Raw genomic sequence first — 25,267 nt, 5'->3', positions numbered from 1 at the left:
ATAATTTTAATTAATTAATTAATTAGTTGATTAATTAATAGAGAGAGAGAAAGAAATACAAAAAAGATTAAGGAAACATTTAGACTACTAACTGATCTAGAACAAGCTTCAGACCCAATGCACATCAGATTTGCCTTGAGAAAAGCCAATTCATTTGAATAGGAAACGGAACACAAGGGACTGGTGTCTGGTTGTGGATAATTTAGTTTGCACCAAATTCATCTATATAAATTTGAACCCAGCGATTTCAAACCTTTAAAGTGAAAGCTGATACAAAATATTTTCTTTCGGGGAAAGAAAGAAAGAAATTTAAAAAAAAAATAATAATAATAATAATAATAATAATAATAATAATAATAATATGCATAAATAAATTTGAAATGACAATGCACATTCTTCCGTTTTTTTTTTTAAAAAAAGAAATGCGTTTCACACTCAATTTTTGGGCTGACCCTAGTCCCAAAGCACACCGATCATTTACAGGTGTGTCCAATCATATCCGCAAAGGGACGGTGTGTGCAGGTTTTCATTCCAACCAGACAGGAGACACACCTCATTCCACCTGTTTAATCAGTTGATCTTGGTTTTCATTAGACTCAGGTGTGGCTCCTGCTTGGTTGGAATGAAAACCTGCACCCACACCAGCCCTTTCCAGAGAAGAATGGACACACCTTCTTTAAGATGACCCATAAGATATGTTGTAGCATAAAAACAAAATACATGCTACGTTCAAAGTGAAGTAGGCAACTGTGCAGGAAAACTGCCCCAAAAAGTATGATTGTTTTTTTAATATATGTGCAAGTAGTTACAACGCCATAATCCGCTGCCGCCTTGCAATTCTGCTTGGAAAAATAATGCACAGACCAAAAATAAATAAATAAATAAATAAATAAATAAATAAATAAATAAATATCCCACAGACAGACACTTCCTGAATTAAACCCTGAAGAAAGGGGACACACACACACACAATAAACAAACAAACAAACAAACAAACCCACTTCCTGAATTAAATACTGGAAAAGAAAGAAGGAAGGAAAAAAAAAAAAAAAAAAAAAAAAAACACTTTTCCACAGAAACACAGCAAAACAACTAAATCTAGAGACACATGCACACCCAAACATAAAAAGTCATAACTTCCACTTCCAACTGCACCACACATACAAAGCATGGAGAGAAAAGCACAAAAATCCCAGCCAATGGAAAAATTCTTCCCAAAGAGACCCACACACACACAAAGTGTGAGCCCCATCTGAGCCGCTAAAAGCACACACTTTGAGGGTTCAGCCAGGCGTCAAAGCTGAATTCAGTTCCCCCAAATCCCCCCACCCCCACCCCACTCGTGATCTCTGGCCCTCAGATAGCCGAGACCCCAAGCAGAGAGCAGTTCGTTCCACGGTGAGCGCGAGCTCTAAACACACCCTCACCTTTTAGCTTAGGTCTGGGGAATGAAACTAATGTGGCACATCAGTTCCATTTATTTCACCCCGCTACGTTACCAGGATGAAAAAGCACACAAACACCACAATCCCAATATAAAACACCAGCCAGTTATCCCCCCCCCTCACTCAACCCTCGGTCCACCCCACTCCTTAGGGCTGAAGTTCATACCATCAGTTGAAGACTCCGCCTACTTGGATGTCAGCCAATAAGGAGAAGGAAAGAAGCAAAAAATGGACACGGCAATATAGCATTATTAATACGACCCACACATAAAAGATTTATGCATACAAAATATGCTCACCTTGCTCCGTACATCACGTCTGTCTACAAATAAAGCTTAATTAATGCCACAAAGGTGAATATAGGAAATAATTAAGATCCCTGGACAAAAATTACAGGCTGAGCATCTGGATAAATACAGTGCAACTTAGTCTGACCAACAAACTAATCTGCTTTTATGCTAAGATGTTGCCTTTTGTTCAACAACTATGCCGCTGTTCCACTGTAGGATTCCACAAGCCTTACAGAACACGGCCAATCTGACAGAGACATAAATTCATCAAACCTCAATCTCATAGAAACTATGGGATTATTTTGAACAGCAGGTGAAACTTAGACACGGCCCATAAACACTAGTTGAGTGGAAGAGACGAAAAGAGTATCCAAGAACTGCTGCTGTACTCGTAAACACAGTCCTGTCCTCTTCCCAGGATCCCACTGGTTACTCTACTACAACTCCATACTGTAAAGTCAATGATTTATAATCTCACTATCTGGCATCACACAGAAGAGCAAAAAGGGTTCCCTTTTGATGCTGGTTCCTCTCAAGGGTTCTTCATAATGTTGCCTCAGAACGTTTTTTCCCCCTCCCTTTCCGATGGCTTGTTCATCAGGGATCTAAATTGACATCCAGATGTCTATAAAGTTGCTTTGTGACAATGTCTAGTGTTAAAACCGCTACACAAATAAATTGTGAATTACTCAAATTAACACAAACACACAGGACACTGGTGGAATCTTCAATTATGAGGATTAAGGCAAAGGGAAATGTAATCATGTATTAGGGAAGAAATGACATGCAGCTATTGCGCACATTTTGTCCAGTGAGCTTAAATTTGAAGAGGAGCATGGAATCTCACACACACACACACACACACACACACACACACACTTCTAGTTTATTACATACACCTACTTTGTAGCTATCCTCATTGGTGCTCATCAGGTCACATACAGGTCACCTTGTAAGGATATAATTACTGAATGTAGCCCATGTGTTGCTATGTACAGTTTATCAGACCCTCTCTATTCTGTCCATAAATAGAAAGGGACACCACAGGACCACTGCTTACTGAGGAGTGTAGAAATCTGACACACACACACACACACACACACACACACACCTCCTACGGTGTCACAAGCTAGGCGTACGTAATAAACTGGAATCTCTAGAATTAATGATTTTACTTTAATGATTTCTCAGTAACTACTGAATTGTCATGTGTCAATATCAGGAAAAATGAACAGATGTACAACATTATATACAGTTGAGGTCATAAGTTTACACTCGCCTGGGAGAACCGGCAAAATGTTAATCCATGTATAGAATTTATTTATTTTATTTTTTTTAGCAAAACAAAAAAAACAAAACCACACAAACCCCTATTACAAAAGGTGCAAACATTCACTGATGCTCAAGAAGGCATCACACTACATTAAGAGCCAGGGGATGTAAACTTTTGAACAGGATGATTAGTGTAAATTGTTATTATTTTGTTTAAAAAGATCTTAGTTTTTTCTTTTCATGACAAAATGATTTACACTGATGGGCGCACGGTGGCTAGCGCGTTCGCCTCACACCTCCAGGGTCCGGGGTTCGATTCCCGCCAGGGCCATGTGTGCGGAGTTTGCATGTTCCCCCCGTGCTGCGGGGGTTTCCTCCGGGTGCTCCGGTTTCCTTCCCCAGTTCAAAGCGTGTCTAAAGTGTCCATAGTGTATGAGTGTATGTGATTGTGCCCTGCGATGGACTGGCACCCTGTCCAGGGTGTACCCCGCCTTGTGCCCGATGCTCCCTGGGATAGGCTCCAGGTTCCCCCGCAACCCTGAAGAAGGAGTAAGCGGTAGAAGATGGATGGATGGATGGATTTACACTGATCATCCTGTTCAAAGGTTTACACACCCCTGGCTCTTAATGTAGTTTGCTGCTGTCTTGTGAATGTTTGCACCTTTTATAATAGTCATGTACGAGTCCCTCAGTGTGAAAAGATGGCTCTCGAATTCATATAGCCGTGGTTGGAAAAGGGGTCAAATATGCAGAAGATGCTGGAAAACCAAATAAAATGTGCAGGACCTGGAGAATTTTTCTTAAGAATAATATGCAAACTTCACAACTGGTTCATTTTTGTCAATTCAGTTGTTATTGTGACTTATGGACTATACATTAACATCTGTAATGTGAAATATCTTATTCAGCGCAGTACTAAATAAAATACAATAAAATAAAAGAATGCAATGTTTATGATCCCTCTATTATTATTTTTGCAGATTCTGCAAGGTGTATGCAAACTTATAACCTCAACTGTATGCACTGTGCATGTTTTCTATACGCACGTGTGTGTGTGTGTGTGTGTGTGTGTGTGTGTGTGTGTGTGTGTGTGTGTATAACCAATGCACCAATCACAGAGGACAAACAGGGACAAGCTGCACAGCATAACTATGAAAATTCTATGTGGGAGTGAGCTTCGAAATCAGAAATTGCCCTTTTTTCCACTTGTGCGAAGTGAAGCGCCTCTTACCTGGTAACCCTGGAAGAAGCTGAGGATGTCTTTAACCCCGGCGTTATAAGGCAGTCCCTGCATGCGCACCAGAGCGCCATGCTGAGGCAGAATAGCAGGAGAATGCTGTGCTGCTAGTGAGCCTGGAGGAGCTGCAAAATAACTCAATGCAGACGGGGACACTGGAGGACTGAGAGCAAAAGAGTGTAAAAAAAATATATATATATATACATTTTATGAAAAACAGACCGTCTTGGCATAAATAGATTTCACCGAAATATCAACATAGTGAAAACATCTATACATATGAAGGAATACAGGCTTACGAAGTACAACATTAAACAAATGTGCTCGTAAATTGGCTGAATAACTATGATAACTTTTTAGCCTCTATCGTGCAGCCTTGCGTGTTAAGAATGGGAACAGAGAGAGGTATGAGCTGATACCTGGGGTAATAAGTGGTGTAGTTCATGTTCATGTTCATATACAGCTGTGGCTGAGGGGAATAGTAAGCAAGGGTTGGGGCAGGGCTGTGTGGCGGTGGCTGTGGAGTTCTTGGAGTGGCCAGCAGGGGGGGCTGATACATGGCTGCCTCGGTGGAAAGCATAGCAGCTGGAGTTGGAAATGCAGCGTAGGTCGGTGGTGAAAGGCCTGAGGCGACAAGGGGAGAAAACAGAGCCTTTGAGAACAATAGTAAAACTAATCACAGAGCTCATTACTGCAATGCAGAGTGTAGCAAGTAAATGAAGCGTGACACCAAGACCCAACCCACAAGGGGGAAAAAACAAGCAGGTTGGTAAGTGCAACACCTGTGCTTCAGGTTAGAGCAGAGTGTGTCCTTCGGTAGGTCAAAAACTATTCGACACGCATATTTATATGCAAACAGTCAACAGTGGCATGCAGGAAGGGCCTGCTCACCACCTATGGGGTGTGTACACACACACACACACACACACACACACACACACACAGAGTAAGTGAAGGTCATGTACATTACATGTCCTTCTTCCAACCCAGGAGCCATCCAGTCATGCAGCCTGTGCACATAGAGACCAATCTGTCTGTCTGACCTTGGTTGGGGATCAAGTCTGTGCAAAGCAGGGAGCTTTTAGAGTTGCTTTAAGCTCAGACTTTATAAACCGCACACTTTTCAGCAGGGCCATAGGTGCTCACATTGCTCCCTACAAGATAGACTGAAATCTAATCTTTTAAGTCTGTGCTGATAGGCTTTAGGACAATCTACACTGAGAGCTGCTGAACATTGCTCAGACAAAAGCTCACTCTGGGACAGAACACTGCCATCAACTGCTCTAAACTTACTCGAAGAGTCGTACAGGACATTCCATTCTTACACACCACAGGTTTCTATCGAGGCTTTGCCACACAACAAAACACTGACAAAATGAAGCAAAGCACAATGTCCAACGCACAAACATTTTTTTTTTCTTTAATCCCAACCAGCAACAACATGTCTGTATTGATTGTGTGTACAGTATGTATACATGTATATGTAATGTAAAGTAACTGAATAGTGAGGATAAACGCTACACTGTTTCATTGTTTTGAAGTAACTAGTAATTATTTATCTGGACATTTTATTGGTTTGCATTGTCTTGGTCAATAGTCAGTTATGATAATTTGGCATCAGCGGACTTGTGCTGAATAACCCGATAAACGAGCTAAAATCGAGATGCATCAGATATCTCGGAATCCTGGAAACAGCTTTAAACCAATATAATCACATCAAGCATGCCATGTACATTTGAAGAATCTGGTACCTGCGCATATTCAGATAATGATCATAATGATTATTATTGTACATGTAAACACAATTATTTTCCCATTTTCTAACCACCACACAATCTGGAGGAAGGAGGGGGTTGCTACCATGTTTGCTCAAACCAAATATTACAACATTTTTATAAATTCTTGACCAATACAGCAGAGGACACAGCTGGATCTAAAAACCTGAACCCCAAGCAGCAGGTTCCCCAACAGCTTCACTAATTTGTCTTAATAATCATTCCAAAACACAAACAAACCTGCCATCATCTGTATTTTGAAAAAGAAAGTTTAGGGTTAATTAATTGTGTGTAAATCAGAAGAAAGCACATACAGGGCAGTTTGCACGGCGGAGGAGACAAGCCGCTACGGTTCAGCGTCCCTCCCATCAGCACAAAGCTCATCTCTTCCGTGGAGCACTGGAACACCTCCACATAACGATCCTTCATCATCTTCTTATGGCACTTCTGTGCTACCATAAAGGCTCGTTCTGCTGATTTCATCTGGATGAAAGCGTCGCCGGACGGACGACCCTGAGAGATGAACGGGAAGACGACGGGTCAGTGAATGATATGTTCATGACTGTTGTTTGACGCTGAAGTTAGCACAATGACTAAGCTGAACTGTTAAATAAATAAATAAATAAATAAATAAATAAATAAAACAGATTTCTTTCACCATCAGGGGGTAAAAGTAATGAATAAAGCCACCAGTCTCAAATCAGCTTCAAAATCATACAACACAGCCTAGGTAACCAATCTCCAATCGACTATTCTCATTAATTAATTAATTAATTAATTAATAGATTTGTTTCCTACACTGAGAGAACAATCCAAAATGTCCAAAAACAATCTCAAGTTTATCTGACTTGATTGTGGCAGTGTACTACATCCAAAAGAACGTGGCTTTGAAAATCTAAACGCTAATCAAGTTATAAGAAAATGTTCTGAAAGGAAAATACTCCCTTGAAAATGTTAATAACCTTCTCCATCATCCATCCTACACAGGGTGACAGGACAGCCTGGAGACTTTCCCAGGGAACTCGGGGCACAAGGCAGGGGTGCCAATTCATCGCACGGCACAATCGCATACATTCATACTCTATATATAATTTAGAGATGCCAATAAGCCTACAACGCATGTCTTTGTACTGAGGAAACCGGAGTACTCGGAGGAAACCCCTGAAGTACGAGAACAAGTAAACTCTGCGTACACACTGGGCGGAGGTGAGAATCGAACCACCAACCCCGAAGGTGCGAGGCAAACGTGCTGAGCATTAAGCCACCGTGCCCCCCACCACCATGTCGGCCATAAGTTACATTTCTTCTACTTCCTAATTTAGTCCTCGGCATACAAATATACAAACTTGCATATATCTGTATATAGAGCATGGTGCTGATATCAAGAATATTCCTTAGTATCATAATAAAATATGAATTTTATTGATTTATTTTTACCCAATAACTTCATTCCTCTCACCTGCTGATTGAGCACCATATGAACACCGTGGGGTTTAATGTCTACGGTGTGCTCTCCCATAAACTCCAGGATGTCCTCGATGGCGGCAGTGTATGGCAAACCACGCAGCCGCACACAGTCTCTGCTGCTGCCGGTGGTGATGAAGGGTTGAGTAGCCAGCACAGAAACAGGAAGCATGGGAGGAGGAGGAAGTGTGGAGATCAGTGGAGTGGACATGTAGCGGTTCAGCACCTGAGACACACCAAACACAAACATCTGTTTGCTTCTCAACAATCTGCTTTACAAACCGAGCTCTCGTTTCTAGTATAGACTCTCGCTGCGCTGACCTGCTGGACCTCGGCTGCTGTGCTGCGGAACAGCTCGATGTACCTCTTCCCCAGAATCTGTTTATGCTTTTTCAGAGCGTTCTGGGCGTATTCTTCACAGGCAAACAGCACAAAGGCATCACCCGTGGGCCTTCCGTCAGGATATTTAACAAAGAGGAGCCCCTCTGTGCCATCCGTCGCGGGGCTCTCGGGGCCCAGGAAACCCAGCACGTCCTGATGTGTGGCGGTGAAGGGCAGACCCCGCATGCGGATGATCACCTGATTCTCCTTCGAGAGGAACTGTGCCACCTCGTTAGATGTGCCTGAGCAGGCAGAAAAAGAAGAAAACCAAGACAGAGTCATTGCTTGAAGATACATTAGACTCGCAAACAAACCCAAGTGTACTGCAACAAGACAACAATCCGAACACAGAAATCATGAAATTAAGAAGATAATAGGATCATTGTAAACATGGCATTTTGCCATGGCCCTCCTGATTTCCAGCTCTAATTTGAAGAAGCCTGTGCATCACGTTTAGCATTTGGTTATCAGGAATAAGGTGCAAAGATTGACCAAGCAATCTGAATAATATTACAAATCACACTACTTGGAGGATCCAAAGCCTGACTAGAGGACTCAAAAGAGGTTGGAATAGGAAGTGCAAATGTTAAACATACGAGTTAATACAGAATATTTTAACTGCTGCCACAAAGGAGGAAGCGCACTTTTAAAGCGATATTTTTCACTATTTTGCTCCTTGTTATATTGAAGGAACATCTGTGAAGGCTAATAAACAAAAGGTCTTGCTGGTACTGACCTTGTTTTGTCCAGAGAGTGCACAAACTTTTGCACTCAATTCTATATCAGGAATTTTACCAGAAGGTTTAAGAAAGAGAGGGGGAAAAAAAAAAAAAAAAACCCAGGTAAAATACTGCAACACAAGCTAAATGGATTTTCCTAAAAGTACATTTAAACGTCCAGGTGTGACAGATCATGTATAGCTCCATTAGGAGTAGGCACAAAGACAAAGTGTATATGTGCCTTTTCTAGGGATCTACTTTCACCCCCCTCTCAGCGCGCACACACACACACACACACACATATCTCGGCCTGGCGCTGGCTCTTTACACCCTGCGTGTGAGAGGGCAGAGTCAGTCTTTTCAGTGGCCACTGCTCGTGCTCCGTCTCAGGGGAAGCCGCACTCTCTAAGGCACAGGTGAGGGGGCCGGGGACACGAGAGTAGAGTTTCCTCCTGAAACAGCTCGACGTGAGTCAGCATGGGCACACGGCTCACAAAAGAGGCTTTCATTCAACCCAAACAGCAGAGAGAAAACGCAGCAGAGGGAAGTGCACTCTACAAATGTTAGCGTTTTTAGTGGTTTGGTGTGCGCGCGTGTGCAGGTGTGTGTGCGCGCGCGTCATCCGTAATTGAAGACTTCCAAAACACATTACCAGCCACTCGATAAAAGCAACTCACCTCCAGCAATCTTTAGGAACTCCTCTCCAGTTGCTTTATACACCTGAAACAGACACGGGGAAAATAAATAAATAAATAAACAAACCTGGGGGGTAAGCGTGTGTATAGAGTTGGATGGGGGTGTGAAGAACATGAAGCCGAACTACATCAGCCTGCTTGTTAGACCATTAAAGGTTGTTTTAACCAAAGTGGTAAATTTAAGTTAATGTGAAATGTAACAAACACATGATCTAAAATAAAATCAGCACTTATTTTGAGCATGTCCGAGTTGAGGTGACTTTAGAAACTGGTCACGTGTTGTTCTCTCAGAATTAACTAGTCATGCTTTTTTTTTTTTTTTTTTTTTTTTTTTTTAAATGAACTTAAGCTGGAACAAATCCTCTTGAAGGACATCATTACATGCACTTTGCAACCCTAAAAACTACCGATTAAATATTTCCCAGTAAAGTGACTAGGGACTACATGTACACCACATACACGTGTGTTGAGTATCTTAGCATGCATGTGATGAATCTGGTTTTAACAGGGGGTTTGATGAAGTGCGAGACTGGAGTGCAAAGCAGCTCACCTCGATGTATCTGCTGCCCATGTGGTGTTTGTGTCGTTCAATTGCCATGTCTCTGTGTTCGGAGTTTACAAAGCGCACCAGAGCCTCTCCATTCCTGCGACCCTGAGCATTCAAACACAGTGCAACGCCACCTCTGACACACACACACACACACACACACACACACACACACCACAATTAGTCACATGGGTACTGTAGCTCTCTCTAAAACTGAAAAGTGCTTGCTAATCAACATCCCACATGGCCTAACTGGGATTTGGTTAACGCCTACACTTTTAAAAACATGCTCTTACTTGGCAATATTAAGGCCCTTGAAGAAGCGAGCAATGTCCTGGTCTGAAGATTGCCATGGCAACCCCCTGGCTCTGATCACTGTCTCACTGTCCACGGCTTCGGTCTTGCTGCTGCAGGACACACACAGAGAAGACAGTTTTCGATACGGCTTCAGACCGTTACGATGCTTGAACCCGATCCTGGCACTGGGATGTGTCTTCTCTTCTCTAGCAAGTCTCATCCCTCCTCAACACCTCTAGCTCTTCTCATTAGTTCATAAACAAGCCCGTAGCGAGTTAATCCTCCAGGGCCAGGATGGGGGAACTGCTACTTTAGCAACATACTTACCAGGCTCCAGACTCAAACTTGTACTTCACGGTCTCAAATGAGGAAAATTTGTGACCTGGGGGGAAAAAAAAAAAAGAGAACAGTTTAAGAAACCACAACCAAGATAAATACAAGTTTTGGTGCTTATTAAATTCACAGTCAACACTCCAGGTAACCGACACTCATTTTAGGTGGTTTTCACACTGGGCACGTTTGCTGTGGTCCGAATCCGAGCGGAGCAGATATAATGCACAGCAGTGGACTTCGTCTGTGACCTGCAACATTCACCTGCAACTCATGGTGCGTGTATGTTGTGGAAACTAAAGACATCGTCATCGGCTAAAAACACATGCGCAGGTTACTTTACTTCCTGAACAATTGCAGACCCGTGTACAGTTCCAATGCAAGCGCGGTGTGTTTCCTGGTCCACAGCTTTCACATTAGCATTTTTTCATGCAAACAGTGCTCTGCTTCAGACTAAACTGCCAATGGGAAAGCCTCCTTAAACAAAGACCATGGGCCATGGTGCAAAAACCACCGTGTGTGTGTGTTAAGGAGTGTGAGAGAAAGAGAGAACTATAACAGTCCTGCTTGAAGACAATATCCTTTTACAAAAGGAACAAGAGAAGCCTAAAGAACAATGCCCCTTTAAAGGTTATGGAAAATATGATCTAACGCAATGTGTGTACATTTTTTTTTTTAAAATTCTGCATTTATTCTGCAGTGTATGCACAAAAGGATACACATAGGCTAGGATATTGCTAGCGTCAGTAGCAAAAATAAGGCACGGTGTTAAGTTTTATTTACAAATTAGGACAGATATAACCTCTAAGGTCCACTATCGATGCAGTTTATTGTTGGTGACATGGTTACGGGGGACGACGACGACGACGACGACATTTAAATGTCTCATACAATAGATTGACATGCATCCAAGGTCAAAAAAACACTTTAAAGTGCTTATAATTTAAACTGCAGCATTACCTTTTTTTCCCCTCCCCAGTGTCAGAAACGACTCGTTCAATGATCCGTTCTAAATGATTCATTCTAATCGACTCCTTTCAGAGACCATACTCTAGTCTGATTGGTCAGATGTCCCAGTTTGTTGTGATTGGTCTACTGTTGTCAGCATGTGTAGAAAAGGAAACGCCCACTACCATAACGAGTTTCAGCTCAGTCTGTTCTCGAGCAGCCCATGAAGACCAGAGGCGGGGCTTTTTGTTACAAACCTACGTAGGTTAAAACAGGAAGTAAGTCTGGAATCACTAACGACTCGTTTCAACTGTTCAGAATCGGTTCCTTCTTTTGGGAGTCATTAACAGCGTTTGTCATGTACATTCACAAACCGCTCTGTAACACACTACATGAAAGGTAATATCTGAAAAACCATAATAGGTGCGCTTTAATTTCTACGACTGCAACAACTGCTAAATCCTTGAGGGACTTATGACCTACAATCTTGTTGCCATGGGCAAAGTATATTTCAAAAGCAAAACTGGTTTCACCCTACATCCTCTTTTTATAAACGCACATTTGAGCTGAGAGCAGATGTGCAAGAAAAAAAGTGTTTTAATAACATATTTAGAACAGAGTTGGATATAATTTGCTCCTCCCTGTGGTGTCACTCATTATAGCATACTTCCTTAAATCCGAAGAAATATGATCTGAAACTGAACATTGACGTAATAAACAGTATGCCAAAATGTTTACCATGCTTGGCGTCAACATTTAGCACCTGACAACACTTAAAGTGGTGCCTGTAACAGTTCGTTGCATCGAGACTGCATACACAATAGCAGTAGAGTAATAGAGGGGAAAAAATAAAAATAAATAAATAAATAAATAAATAAATGAATGAATGAATGAATGCACTGACTGTATGGCTCAGCCAGGATGTGCTGGATGATCATGGTCATGCTCTTCACCTCCCTCACTCCAGCCCTCTGCTCGCTTACTGCTGGGAGACATACATCTGAAGGCATGGGTTAAGGGACAAAACACTGTATGTCACACAGCATGGAGGTCGGGAACCAAACCTTTATATAACAATAAGCAATAATAAGCCAACTTCTCATAAGGATACATTCGAGCATTGATGGAAGGGTGAGGTCCTTCACCGGACCGGCGTTGGGACAGCATTTGTGAAACTCTCTTTTTAAATCCACAAATGAGTAAAAACACTCTGGCAGGACCAAATTCTAACAGGAAAAACAAAACCACACACACACACACACACTCCCATCAGTCTCTCTGTGGCAGGACAGGATGAAATAATAAAACATTCTCAACAGCACAAAGTTTTATAATATCATTTGCAGGTCCATTTTACAAAAAACAGTCAGGATACGGCTTGACTCATGCTTTGGATTAGTAAGCAAGCTGCACGTGTTGTGCCAAGAATTTTCCATCTATACAGCAGAGTGCAAAAGTTTGCATAACCCCCCCCCAGAGTACAAATTTAGGATAAATGTCACACACACTGCCTTTGTTGTCTGGAAGTCAGGTCTTTTGAAACTAGTTTTCGGTTTGATGTGGTTCATGTATTGGGGTCGATCTCCTGTAGGATACATTTCGGAATTCCTCACTTGTAGATCAACGGTAAAATAAAGCTAAATATTTTCCTTTTCGGTGCAAACTTTTGCCCCGCTCTGTATACGGGGTATAATTATTGTTAGTTTCCATTACACGTTATAAATGAAGGTCCTGAACATCCATCACTAACCTTCTTGGAAGCCTCAGGGTGAAGGGCCTGTCGGACGAGGAGGGGTCCGTCCACGCACAGCGTGTAGGAGCTTCTGCCCAGAGTTTTAAGTTCTGCAGATACGGCCTGCTGGAACTGCACAAAGCAAAACAGCGGCAGGAAAGAAGTTGTTTATTTAAGGTTTACCCAATTATCTTATGAGCATATGCAATAAAGTTAACACTCAAGGGTAAGCACAAGGTGGTGATAAAGCTGGTTTAAAATAAATAAATAAATAAATAAATAAATAAATAAATAAATAAATAAATAAAAGATGCAAAAACAAGTATACAACAGTAGGTAAGGTATCCAACTTCAATCGAAACCTATCCCTGCATACAAGAAAGAAAGAAGAAAAAAACTACCAAGTTTCACCAAGATATTTTTTAAGCAACATCATATGGTCAGACCCTAGCTGCCTGTCTCATGCTATCATTTTCACTCAGAACTAATTTCCAGGTGCAGGGTGAAACACAAACTTCATCTGAACTCCTGGTCATGTGATCCTCTAGCTTTATCACCCACACAGCAACACTAAAGCCAAACAAGAGCCTTTTGCACCAGAGAAACACATTTCCACCACCAAACACACCTGACCACATTGAGGTCAGAATTCACAGTTCAGAAGGGAGTGGTTGGATGATGTTTACTGACGCATACTGAAGAAATATAGCATCTTAATGATTACTGCTTCGGTCATTAATGACAACTTCCTAGACATCCAATTTGGTTATTAAGAATAACTACGGATAATAAATGGAATGATCGTTCAGGAGAGTTCATGAATTAAACAATGGGATGCACATACTTGAAATTTCAAGTCTCTGATGTTGCAATCAATGTTGTAAGGCTTAATGTTAACGTTATTACATTTCTTCCGACTATTTCATTTTGTCTGTGGCCAAGTTCCAAATAATGCATTATGTCAATGCAACAGCACCATTAGATTATATCCCATGTAGTGAGGATATATAACAAATACAGTACAAAGCCATTTAAGATTCTACCTAACTATGTGTCTGCAAAATAGAATTAACAAAATAAATAAAAATAACACTCCTGCTACTGAAGATGATGGATTAGTGTGGGTAAATAAAAACTTATGTTTCAGATTAAAGTTACGATAAAGTGTTCGAGTATCCGCAAGATCCTTTGCTTTAAAAATTTTTTTTAAATCCACGAATGTCATGTCATATCACTACTGATCATCTTTACTCTCTCCATAACTGTATAAAATATACATTTATTAATAACTTAACTATGCAGTAGTTGTTTTTTTGGGTTTTTTTATTGGTCCAAATAACCTGGAACACACGTAGATGATGAAGAAAAGTATCTGTTTAAGGCAAAACTTAACTAATCTTAGCTAATCCGCCTTAGTGCATTTAAATACTAAACACTTTGCGCAAGTAAATTTTAGTGAAATTACCAACATGCTACTTAAGCAGTTTTTGTTTTTTTTCCAGTAAGTATGACCTAATCAAGTCATATTCAGTCTTTCTCAAGTCGTTATTCCTGCGAATCTTTTGTTTTGTTTTTCCTCAGAAGCACTATCGTGGTTACGGAGGCACATTACAAATCACACTACAAGTGTTACATGGTCACCTCTGGGGAAAAAAAAAAAAAGTTCAACTCTCCAAGGTTTCCATATGTTTTCAGATATGCAGTGTTCACTACGTTTGAAGCAAACCCTAAATAGCTTCCACCTTTGGTGTGGTTTGTTGAGGCAGAGAATTCAGCAATGGGCTTCAGCCAAATCTACCAGTCTGAGAGCATCTGAGAAAGGTAGTCTCCGTCTGATTCCATGTGCAATCGAGAGAAGCTCAATTGCTGTATTTTGGGACGTGAACAGCATTTTACTTTGTGGATGTGAGCTGAGTCAAAGGACAAGGTACACCACTGAAAAAATGCAAGCTATATATATAATCTCATACTTCATGATTTTTGTTACTTGGTGTACAACCAAAAGGGTTTGTTTACATTTTTCAGATCACCAATGTTCTAACCAATCAAAGTGCATTACAAGTACGTTTCCAGCCCTACAGGTGACACAGCCAGTGTTTTTTGTTTGTTTGTTTGTTTATGTGAAACCAAAGCAATGAGCAAAAAATTCAAAGTATTAACTTCACTCTGATCTGAATCATGCGAGCGGAGCAATAGGTGTGAAAGTGCCTCAAGACATGACCCTGTACACACCTACTGGATCACAAAAGATAACCGTCTACATGAGACACTGTGGGTCGAATAGCAAAACAAGACGCAATGTCTTAGGTCCCACACAACACCTTGTACCCTCAATCACGGTTAGTGCGTTTTCAGTAAACACTAATCTGTCACAAGGGAGCAAAAAGGTTAAGAACCACTGCTTCAAAACACACACAAAGTCACACATGCAAACCAGTTACCTACATGATTTTTAGTGGATTGTGTGTACGTCTGACAGAAAGCCAAAACAAAAACAGGCCAAACCAGCTGAGCAGTGATGACAACACACTTCACCTACAGGTTCCCTCATTATGTCGTCTTTGGTAGAAAAGTTTGGTACCAAACACCTGTGTTTCGTAGTAAACCTGACTTTAAATAGGCTGTTTAGTGAACACAGACCTCCACTTACAAGTGGCAGTAATATGCAGTTCACTGCAAGCATATATATATACGCACACATTAAATAAAAATACAATGAATTTCCTGGTTACACAATTGTGCTTTTTGTCTATATAGCACACAGTTATAGAAGGGAATTTTTTTATATATAGTCACACTATCCGGTGTCACCTAGATGAAGATGGGTTTCCTGGTCCCGATCGGCTCCGTCGTTCCCTAGGTGGTGAATCAGTAGATCATGTACACGAGTTTGGGCACTGGTAAGGACCCTGGCTCACTACATACTAGGACACTGATAACTCAGTTTCCGGTGACATGATATCTACTTGCCCTGTGAAATGTCACCAAAAAGTAAAAGCTTAAATTTTTTTTTTTTTTTTTTTTTTTTTTACCACATACATACATTTATTTATATTTATACATACATTTATTTATATTTTTATAATATAATATAATATAATATAATATAATATAATATAATATAATATAATATAATATAATATATATATACACACACACACACACACACACATTTTTTTTATCTTAAATCACACATTTCTGTCATGGTACATCAAGCAAGGTCATATTGTAGCTATTGGATTGTTTAAAAAAAAAAAATACATAAATCATTAAACACTTGAAAATCGTTAGACTCAAACCGTAAAAATCACCAACGTAAGTAATCATTTGAGAGCTACAACAACGATAATCTACTTGAATTTGTAGCCAAAGTTGGCTGAGAGTTCATCCCCATTTTTTTTTCCCCAGCTGAGAGGCTTCAGAAAATATGACGTCATTTCCAGTAAGGGAACATAGTGAGCATCGATGCTTTATGGTTTCTGCGGTGCATTGTGGTAGTTTTTTTGAGCGAGAACATTCCAGTGCACTGGAAGGTCTTTAAAATGGCCGACTGCCTCACCAGCGCCCTGACTGCTGAACTAGGGAGTGTCTTGCTCGCTCATTAGGGATAAATTTATAAAGTATATATTTCGGTAAAGCTGCTTTGCGACAATGAACATTGTTAAAAGCACTACACAAATAAATAAAAAAAATGTATTGAATTGAATATCCATACACATCTACATGGACTAAAAGCGTGTGTGTGCAAGCTCTCTTTAATTATGCATGCATATTTTTATTAACCCTGAACGTAAAACAACAGTTTATAACTGTAGCATATATCATACATGGTCAACAGCTAGAACACTAAATATAATTATATACACTAAATATAATTTCTCTGTGTGAGAAAATGTGAACACACATGTTGAAGCATGTCACACACACACACACACACGGGCTGTTACTAACCAAATAAGGATCCATAATTCATCAGATCAAGCAAACCATAATGTTAAATGAAGAGCAAAAGTCACCTAATGTAAATATAGTGACTGTAGGTCGTCTGGTCAAAATTAAGTTGCATAAACTTTCTGTGGCGTTTTTATTTTACATCATTTTTAACATTAAAATGTATTTATTTTTAAAATGTTCCATCTCCAAACTTACAGACTTGGTCTACTTGGTTTTATAAGGTTCTTTCTCAATGATTGATCTCAATGTAGACAGCCCTGATCAATCAATATCCTCAATCAATTTACACTCAAAAAGAAAAGAAAAGAAAAGAAAAAAAAAAAAAAAAAAAGAGCTGAAACCTCAGTATGGCATGCTGGAGTGAAAAAAGTAATTCTAAGCTGTAAATGTTCTACATCTGGTCCATGTGAATTAACCCAAACATTTTGGCACATCAGAAAGTCTTCAGCAGAGCAGGAAGCCAAAATCATTGCCAAAATCAGATAAAGTTGGCATGAAATATTTCTGACATTAACTAGCCATATGCAATATTTTAAATAAACTGAACTTTCCAGAGTAACAGGGCCCGAAGGTCAGCAGACGTGTTTTTGTGACTGCAGAATCATGTATCGTACAGTAGGTTCTTATTTATGTTAATATTAGCAAATGTTTCACAATGAACAACTTTGGGGTTTTAAAAAAGTAAAATATACTGTATTTTAGATTTGAGAGAACATGCTGAGGAAAAACTCAAGCTTCATTGAATAGCATATTTCATTAGGATGTGGTTCTTAACAGGCCCAAAAATGTCTGAAGTTTTGTGGTTTTAGCCTTAAACGGTCTGCACTTATATAGCGCCTTTTAACCTTAGCGGTTCTTCAAAGAGCTTTTTACACACACAGCACTAGCCTGCTATCAGGAGCAACTTGGAGTTCAGCGTCTTGCCCAAGGAAACTTCGGCATGTGGAGACACGTGGGCCGGGAATCGAACCGCCAACCCTACGATTAGTGGACAACCCGCGCTACCACCTGATCCGCCCCTTAAGGTCATTTATAAGCTAGTGTGCTCCAAAACAATGACAGATTTCACATTTAGAACATATACGCATTCAAAATTTACAGTTTCTCTCTCTATCACCGATACAGATCAACAATTTTGATGACCTCATTCTGCTTCAGCTTCTCATCAGACTTCCTGTCCAGTCAAATGCGCTCTAGAATCTGAAGTGTCCTGCCCCCCCGACATTATAAAAATCATCATGCCAAAGTTTTCCAACTGTACGTTGGATTCACTTCTGAACCAACTTATAGTTATTGTGAGGTAAGCTAAATATCTTCTGCCCTGACTTCCTGTTTCATGGGAAATTATGTCAACACATTGAATTGTGCGTTTCAAGGCACTTCACTGGGACTTTCAACCTTTCATTAGCTATCTAATCTGATGAAAAGGTTACTTAAGAACAAACCTTATAAAAGGTCAAACAGTATTTGAGTATGTACACAATAAAAAGGTGCTATCCGTATTTGGATAGCGTACAAAAATTTACTTTTGAATTGCCTCAATGTTGAGCATAAAAATCTGAAGTAACCTTAGAAAGGTAATCAGTCGTGAGCTGTAAAAGCAGTTTGCAGACATTAGGGCTTTGCTAGATGGAAAGTCAAAACTTTGATAAGAACTTTATAATACTAAGGTCACAATTTGGGAAGAACTTCTTGTAATCCACTCCATAATGATGTGCTAGCAACAGTGGCTTCATCTAATAGGTCCCTATGGGTACAAAGTGTTCTGCACACGAATAAGATTATATAAAAAATAATAAGCGCCATGTTTGAGGTCTGAACCACCCAATGGAACCAGCCTTACTGGATTTCTGCTTCGACATACATACAACCATATTCAACATCCCACTTACAAGCATTCTAGTTAAACACCTGACCTGATCCTTTATTCAGGCAGTTCTGTTGAAACAGTAAGGCGTGGCGAGACGACAGTGTGTGACTCACGTCCAGCTCGAACACATTTAAGCCGCTAACATCTGTTAAAAACATCACGATGAGTAATAAGTGCACTGGCCCATAAGCACTTAAGCGCCGACTCATCGTTTTATAGCAATTCAAGACCAAGATTGAGTTTATAGTAACCTTGCATATGCGTGTTCCTGATCCAGGTAATCAACATTTTACAGATTACCTGGTGTGTCTGGGAGCTTGAAAACATGATGACATCGACAGGGTGGAGAGTTCCTTCAGGGGTGGAGCGCTGATCTGACAAACAGTGGCATTTCGCAACATGTCCATGCCTAAGGGTGTACTTATGCAGAAGGCTGAAACAATCAAAGCTGATTTCTACAATTTTTGAAAACATTATCGAATTGGCAAGCTCAGACAAGATACTGTACGAGCCGGTTTGGTTAACAAAACATTAACATGATCCATTTGGTTTCATGTTCCAAAGATACTGAATCCAAATCTTAGATAATGAACAGTCAACAAAAACGTCTGTTTAACCCACAACCTGAGAGCATATCCATCCGATTCAAACTAGTTTATTCTTCCGGATGACTGACAAGACTGCAATAGGAGACTACTCAGATGTCAGAGCGCTCCTTAAGTAAAGGTCTTCCAGTACAGGACTTCCATCATAACGACGGAAAACAAGAGCTCGGGTCGACACCGCGTCTGTGTTTGCTTACAGCCGCGGTCACAGCTATCAGGCCTCACCTTGCACAAATCAGCACCCGGATTAACTCCTGCCCCGCAAAAAAGGTTCGAGAGAATTAAGTGCCACACCCCGGTCTTACCTCAGAGCCAAAACAACAAGCAAGAGACAGACAAAAACACAGCTGAAGGCGAGCAACAGAGGGTCGAAAGCAGCGACGTTTAACCATCACACGACTCCTCAATGCATCGCGCACACACAATATCTATTCAACTTAACTCTACACACATCAAAGTGATGCACTCATTTCTGATAGGACAATGTTTTACCCCTCCGTTTTACAGTGATGAAAAGAATCTGGGCAACTAAAGATCCTGGAAGTTGGGAGGGATGGATGGATGGATAATATGGTGTTTTCACAATATCTGAAGCAGCCATGCCATCAGTGAGACTGAGGGACTTGAATTGATCTTTAGCCCTTTAGTTAAGACCTTATTTCACGTTTAGTGTGCACACATGTTGCTCAGGAAAAGATAAAGCAATGGGAGGGTCTAATACAGATCAAGAGTTTAAAGAATCAGTAATCCCCACACACACACACACACACACACACACACACACACACACACACACCTTATCACTACATTCAATTCTAATTCATCAAATACAGGAAAGCCTATTTAACCTCTAAACTACATAAGTGTTTGATTATCAGTGACTCCTCCTTTCCCTGTAGCACAGCCTGTTGACCTAAAAGCAAATTAAGAAAAAGATATCATTCAAGAGTCTATATTAGCTGGACTTATTAGCAAAATCTATTTTGAATTCGACTGATATTTTTTTTTTTTTTTTTTTAAGAAGTTAGTTCATTTATTCTGCTTCAGCTTATTTTCTTCCAGAAGAAAATAGCGCAAAAATAGCGTTGAGCCGATGCTAGAGTTTCCAGAAGACATGATCATAAATAAGAGTGGCACTAATGAGGCCATTCTACTCCCGGCGATTAACAGGAGTGGTGCCCTGCCCCATTACAGGAGCAGACATGCTACTACCAGCCCAAACCGAAGCCCAACAACTCAACAACTAACCTCTTCCTCACCCTCTACGTTCTCCTATCTCTCCCTGAAAACCTGTCTTCTTTTTGTCCCCCCCCCTTCACCACTTGCACCAACACATGCACGCACACAGCATCGACTCAAACCAATAGAGGCAGTGTCAAAAGGCAGGTGCAGAGCAGCCAGGCACAAAAGCGCCCACGGGCAAAACACACCGACTCAGTACTGAATGCGACCCTAGAGCTGAAGGAGAGTGGTGTACAGAAGAGGGAGAGGAAAAAAAAATAAGTGCTCAGCCTGACCTACAGCAGCAGGATACCAACACCGGAGTATTTTAAGATGTTTGAAAAGTGAGCTGAGGGCAGCTGAAGGACATATGACTGGCTGAGGCTATGCTGTTAAATTGCTGAAACGTTGTGGAAATAAGTAAAGCAGTTTTAGTGGAAACAGACAGCTGTCTTTTATGAACCAGGCCCTTTTAAACATGTCTGGATCATCGTCATAATCACTATTACCTTTGTCAGCATCGGTTATTGTAATCTTGCTATTGTTGGTAAATATTTATTATTTAAATTATTTAAATTGTTGTACGTTACGTCACTCTCAGTCTTTAAAGAAAGATTTTTTTATTATTATTCTCCTAAAGTTTACCCTTAGGAAATTTAGATTTAAATTTGGGGGGGGGTTAGGATTTTTTTTATTTATTTGTTGTTTTTTTTTAAGTCAAATATAATATATTTGATAAATAAATATATTTATTTATTCCACTTCCTTAATAGATGACTGCACTCAGAAGTCGCTCACCCCTGAAATAAAGGTTCCTACACAAATGAGGTGCGTAAAATGGACCAGAGTTACTAAAAAACTCTCAGATCAATAGTTCACCAGAGAGTAAAGCCTAAAGCATGAAGAGTCTCCGGCAGAGGTGGCTTTTTAATCATGGGACAGGACTAGAAGTCTATTTGGAGAGACAGAAGTATGACAGTGCATTAGTACGAGAAAGTATTTCCCTTCAGTGAGGTATGCGAGGAGAAATTGATTTTACTGGTTAATCGTTACAGGGCCTTCTGGTGACAAAATAGCATTTGAGGTCAGATATTACAAGCCTGGCTGAACGAAAACTAACGTGTGTCACAAAAATGCACAGAAGAGAGGATTTACAAAAATGCAATGCTACAGTATGTCAGGGTATAAACATGGTTTTGAGTGTGTCAAGGGACGTACTAAACACATTGGAGCGAGTGTGTGTGTCGTTCGTATCTGAGACACTGCTGCCTTTGAACAGAACTGTCAGTAAACAAAATGAAACCCCACACAGATAACATACTTCAGAAAATCAGCATTTGAAAAGGTGACGATGGGAAATATACACGGCATAAAACTTAAAGCAAACAAAACATGACATTTGGTGGGGGGTGGGGGGGTGTATAGTTAGCTGAGCATGCACAAGTACTTAATCTGTTCAAGAGGCTCAAACAGATGAACGGAAAGAACGCTTTCGGTCCGAGTACAGCTAGGGAGAACAGTCTTCCACTTCAGCTAAGAACACCACCTATAATCCAGTCCAGATAGCTCTATATCTCTGTTTGCAGGACTAGTAATGACTGGTTTCAGTTATGAAATAGGAGGGGGTGGGGACAGATCAACTGACAGCAAACAAATTCTTCTGGAAGGCAGGTTGAGAAACACGTTTGGCAACATACGGCTTTTGTCAAAACATACCTGCGCACAACACAACAAACTAGAAGCTATCCACATCCTGGTTTTTCAAGCAAGTATTCCCAGGACATAGCTAGGGACAACACCACTACGTCTCTCGCTTTCCTTGACCTGTTCGTCCATCCCCCGACCTCCCCTCAAGCCAATGACATTTACAGCAGCCAGGGAGGAGTGTTCCCAAGTAAACATTCCGTCTTACAGGTGTCAGCGGAGCTCACTGGGATAAAACATGACCAGGCCTGCCGCTTTCCACTGCAGCCAACAGCCTCCCTGCCCAGCTCCTAAAATTTACCCACATAAACTAGTCAGATAAAACTACCCACTGTTGGAACCGGCAAAACCAAATAATCAAATTGGTAGCCAGATCTCTCTCTTACAAAATAACAGAAGTCCCATCATGACTAAACGTAAATGTAACACATTTTACTTCCATATCCTATTTCCAAGAGAAATAGCATGGGCTTAGTTTCACCATCAGAATTTGACTGGAGTGTGTAAAAATGTCAGTACTGGTTAAAGTACATACAGAACTTTAAAGCCAAACAAGTCTTTGCATTTTGAGACAAGATTACAGAAAAGAAAAAAAAAGAAAAAAACAATTTTGTCTGCCAAGTATAGAGATAGTGATAAATACTGACAAAATAATTGTGCTGCAGCGACACTGCTTTACATTTTAATTGCAATACTGCAATATTTAGACACAATGATCAAGTCAATGCATTACATTGCTTTGGACTATCTTGAACAAATTTATCTACATAAGACCTATTTAAATATCGCAACCCTATTGCACAGGCAAATATTACCATAACCATTAAGAGATATTACCTTAAGCGTAACAAGTTATGTTATGGTCAATTATGGAGTTTCGGTCATCTTTAAGAAGATCAGCCCCAAATAAGAATATACTAGGCTCATCATTACACATTCACAATGCCCAGGACAAATCCCAGCACTTCACGCAGCACACACTCCTCTTAATGAACAGTTACAGTGCTTCAGTGTCTTGCCAGTTTTTTAAAGACTCAGATTTGCTTCTCAAGTGTACCTCTTTCAAAATGTCATCTGAAATCCCCTTCCTGGAATTACACAGACATTTTGGCCTGGTCCTGAAGCTGGTGTTCTGATGAGTTCTCTCACCTTATCAACCTGTCCTACTGAATTTATAGGTCTTTGTAAAACAACACCGCAAGCATTTTGGGGCTAGTCTGTCTTAGTTACTCCGACCTTACGAGAGAAATTCTTCCAGCAGAAAATACAAACAGATAGCATATTCAAACATATCTAAACATCGTCTCGTCAGGAAGTGTCTCCAGCATAATATCAGGCTACATGAAGAAGCATGAATTTCTAGGCGTGCAAAAGAGAATCATCTTGATAGGTAGGAAAACCATTTGTTTTGTAAGTCTGCCTTTTAAAATATCATCTGGAATACACTTTGTGGAATAAAAAGCAGACATTTTAGATTAAGAAAAACGACTGGTCCTGTTTGTTTGTTTGAAGATGAGGGAGTGAGATTAATTTCTGAACAGGAAATGACCTGCAACGCGCATGCGCGCGAGAGAAAACACAAAAAAAAGGTAATCAATTAAGTGAAAATGCTGTTCACCTGTTGAAGAACCGTGTCCAGAGGCTCTGCTTTACAAAGTTCGTCCACACTCAATCCTGTCTCCTCTTCACACTGATCTGTTAATTCCAAAGTGTCTGGTTTAATCAGGCGCTGCTGAAGTTTCCCCACCTGTTCAGGGGGAAATAAACACAGCTTTTCACAGCATGTTTGCGTTCTGTACAGGAGTGCAGCAAGCTAGTCTACCTCAGAGAGCATTCATGTGTCCATAAAGATGGCCTACACCATCCACACCCGCCCTATTCAGATTAAGGAATAAGGCTTTGGTTTGAAAACAGTACATTTTGTAAAAGGCGTGTATTAGAGCTGCAAAGCAGGTAGTGCAGTCTGAGCCGCAGGGTGACTGACCTCATGGCGCTGACATGCAACCACAAAAGGCACGCTTTCTCCTGCTTCAGTTTATTTCCAAAAAAAATCTCTCAGACTCATTAAAGGCAGATTTACTTACATGTACACATGTTAATAGATTGACGCCAATATATGTCAAATATATATATAAATAAAAGTAGAAAGCGTACCTCGTTGACAAATGTCAGCTGTCAAGGTGGACTGGCTTTAAAGTAAAAACAGTAAGCATGTACAGTACAGCCTGGGTGGGTAAAGTTAGGGAAAGAACCTTACAACGAGTGAAAAGGTCCGTACCTTTTTCTCATGTAGATCCACAATTTGCCACACCAACAGAATTATTTCCCTCTCATCCGACCCCAGTTTACCCCCATTTGCACCAGCTGTTGCCCCAAAGAACACCACCAGAGTATCACTGTGCGAAGCCATCAGGGACCACAAGGGTAAAAACTACAATTAAGAGCAAAGATCAAATAAAAACCAAACCAAAAAGAGTAACACGAGAGTTCACCTTTCTCCGAGTGATAAAGAGAAGCAAACAAAAGAGCTGGAAATACAATAATGGTACAGACGAAGTGGGGAAAGAAGATGAAGACTATGTTGGAGAGAAGGACGCGGCCGAAGACTCTACCTGCTCGAGTGTGCTCTATCCAGAGTTACTGGTTTGACTGGTAAAGAAGGGTGGACAAAATTACTCGTTTCTCTCACGCTAACCCCATAACAAGCCCTCCAGCCTTTTCGCTCTAACCTTTTTTTTCTTTCTTTCTTTTCTTTTTTTTTTTTTTTTTTTTAGTTACCTG

At 40.5% G+C, this 25,267-nt stretch overlaps 1 protein-coding gene across 3 annotated transcripts in view; it reads right to left on the bottom strand.

Moving 5' to 3' along the window:
• Positions 1 to 25,267, bottom strand: part of esrp2 (epithelial splicing regulatory protein 2) — a 27,598-nt gene extending 2,331 nt beyond the window's left edge. Inside the window, exons 1-16 of one of the 3 annotated variants that reach the window (XR_008393680.1) lie at positions 25,099 to 25,267; positions 24,765 to 24,917; positions 24,105 to 24,233; positions 13,151 to 13,264; positions 12,512 to 12,626; positions 12,305 to 12,400; positions 10,450 to 10,504; positions 10,122 to 10,232; positions 9,829 to 9,961; positions 9,261 to 9,303; positions 7,805 to 8,106; positions 7,479 to 7,709; positions 6,334 to 6,532; positions 4,664 to 4,868; positions 4,239 to 4,407; positions 1,612 to 1,633 (exon numbers count right to left, since the gene is read on the bottom strand). Coding sequence is in view for 2 of the 3 variants with exons in the window: in XM_017458565.3 (XP_017314054.1) it covers positions 4,239 to 4,407; positions 4,664 to 4,868; positions 6,334 to 6,532; positions 7,479 to 7,709; positions 7,805 to 8,106; positions 9,261 to 9,303; positions 9,829 to 9,961; positions 10,122 to 10,232; positions 10,450 to 10,504; positions 12,305 to 12,400; positions 12,512 to 12,626; positions 13,151 to 13,264; positions 24,105 to 24,233; positions 24,765 to 24,896 (2,034 nt within the window). In the remaining variant the exon portion in view is untranslated. The other 2 variants (XM_017458565.3, XM_047151683.2) reach the window with 2 other exon arrangements.

This window comes from Ictalurus punctatus, chromosome 27, assembly GCF_001660625.3.
Source record: "Ictalurus punctatus breed USDA103 chromosome 27, Coco_2.0, whole genome shotgun sequence".
Taxonomy (NCBI): Eukaryota; Metazoa; Chordata; class Actinopteri; order Siluriformes; family Ictaluridae; genus Ictalurus; species Ictalurus punctatus.
Note: the sequence above shows the minus strand (reverse complement) of the source record. Positions and strands in the feature narration are given on the sequence as shown.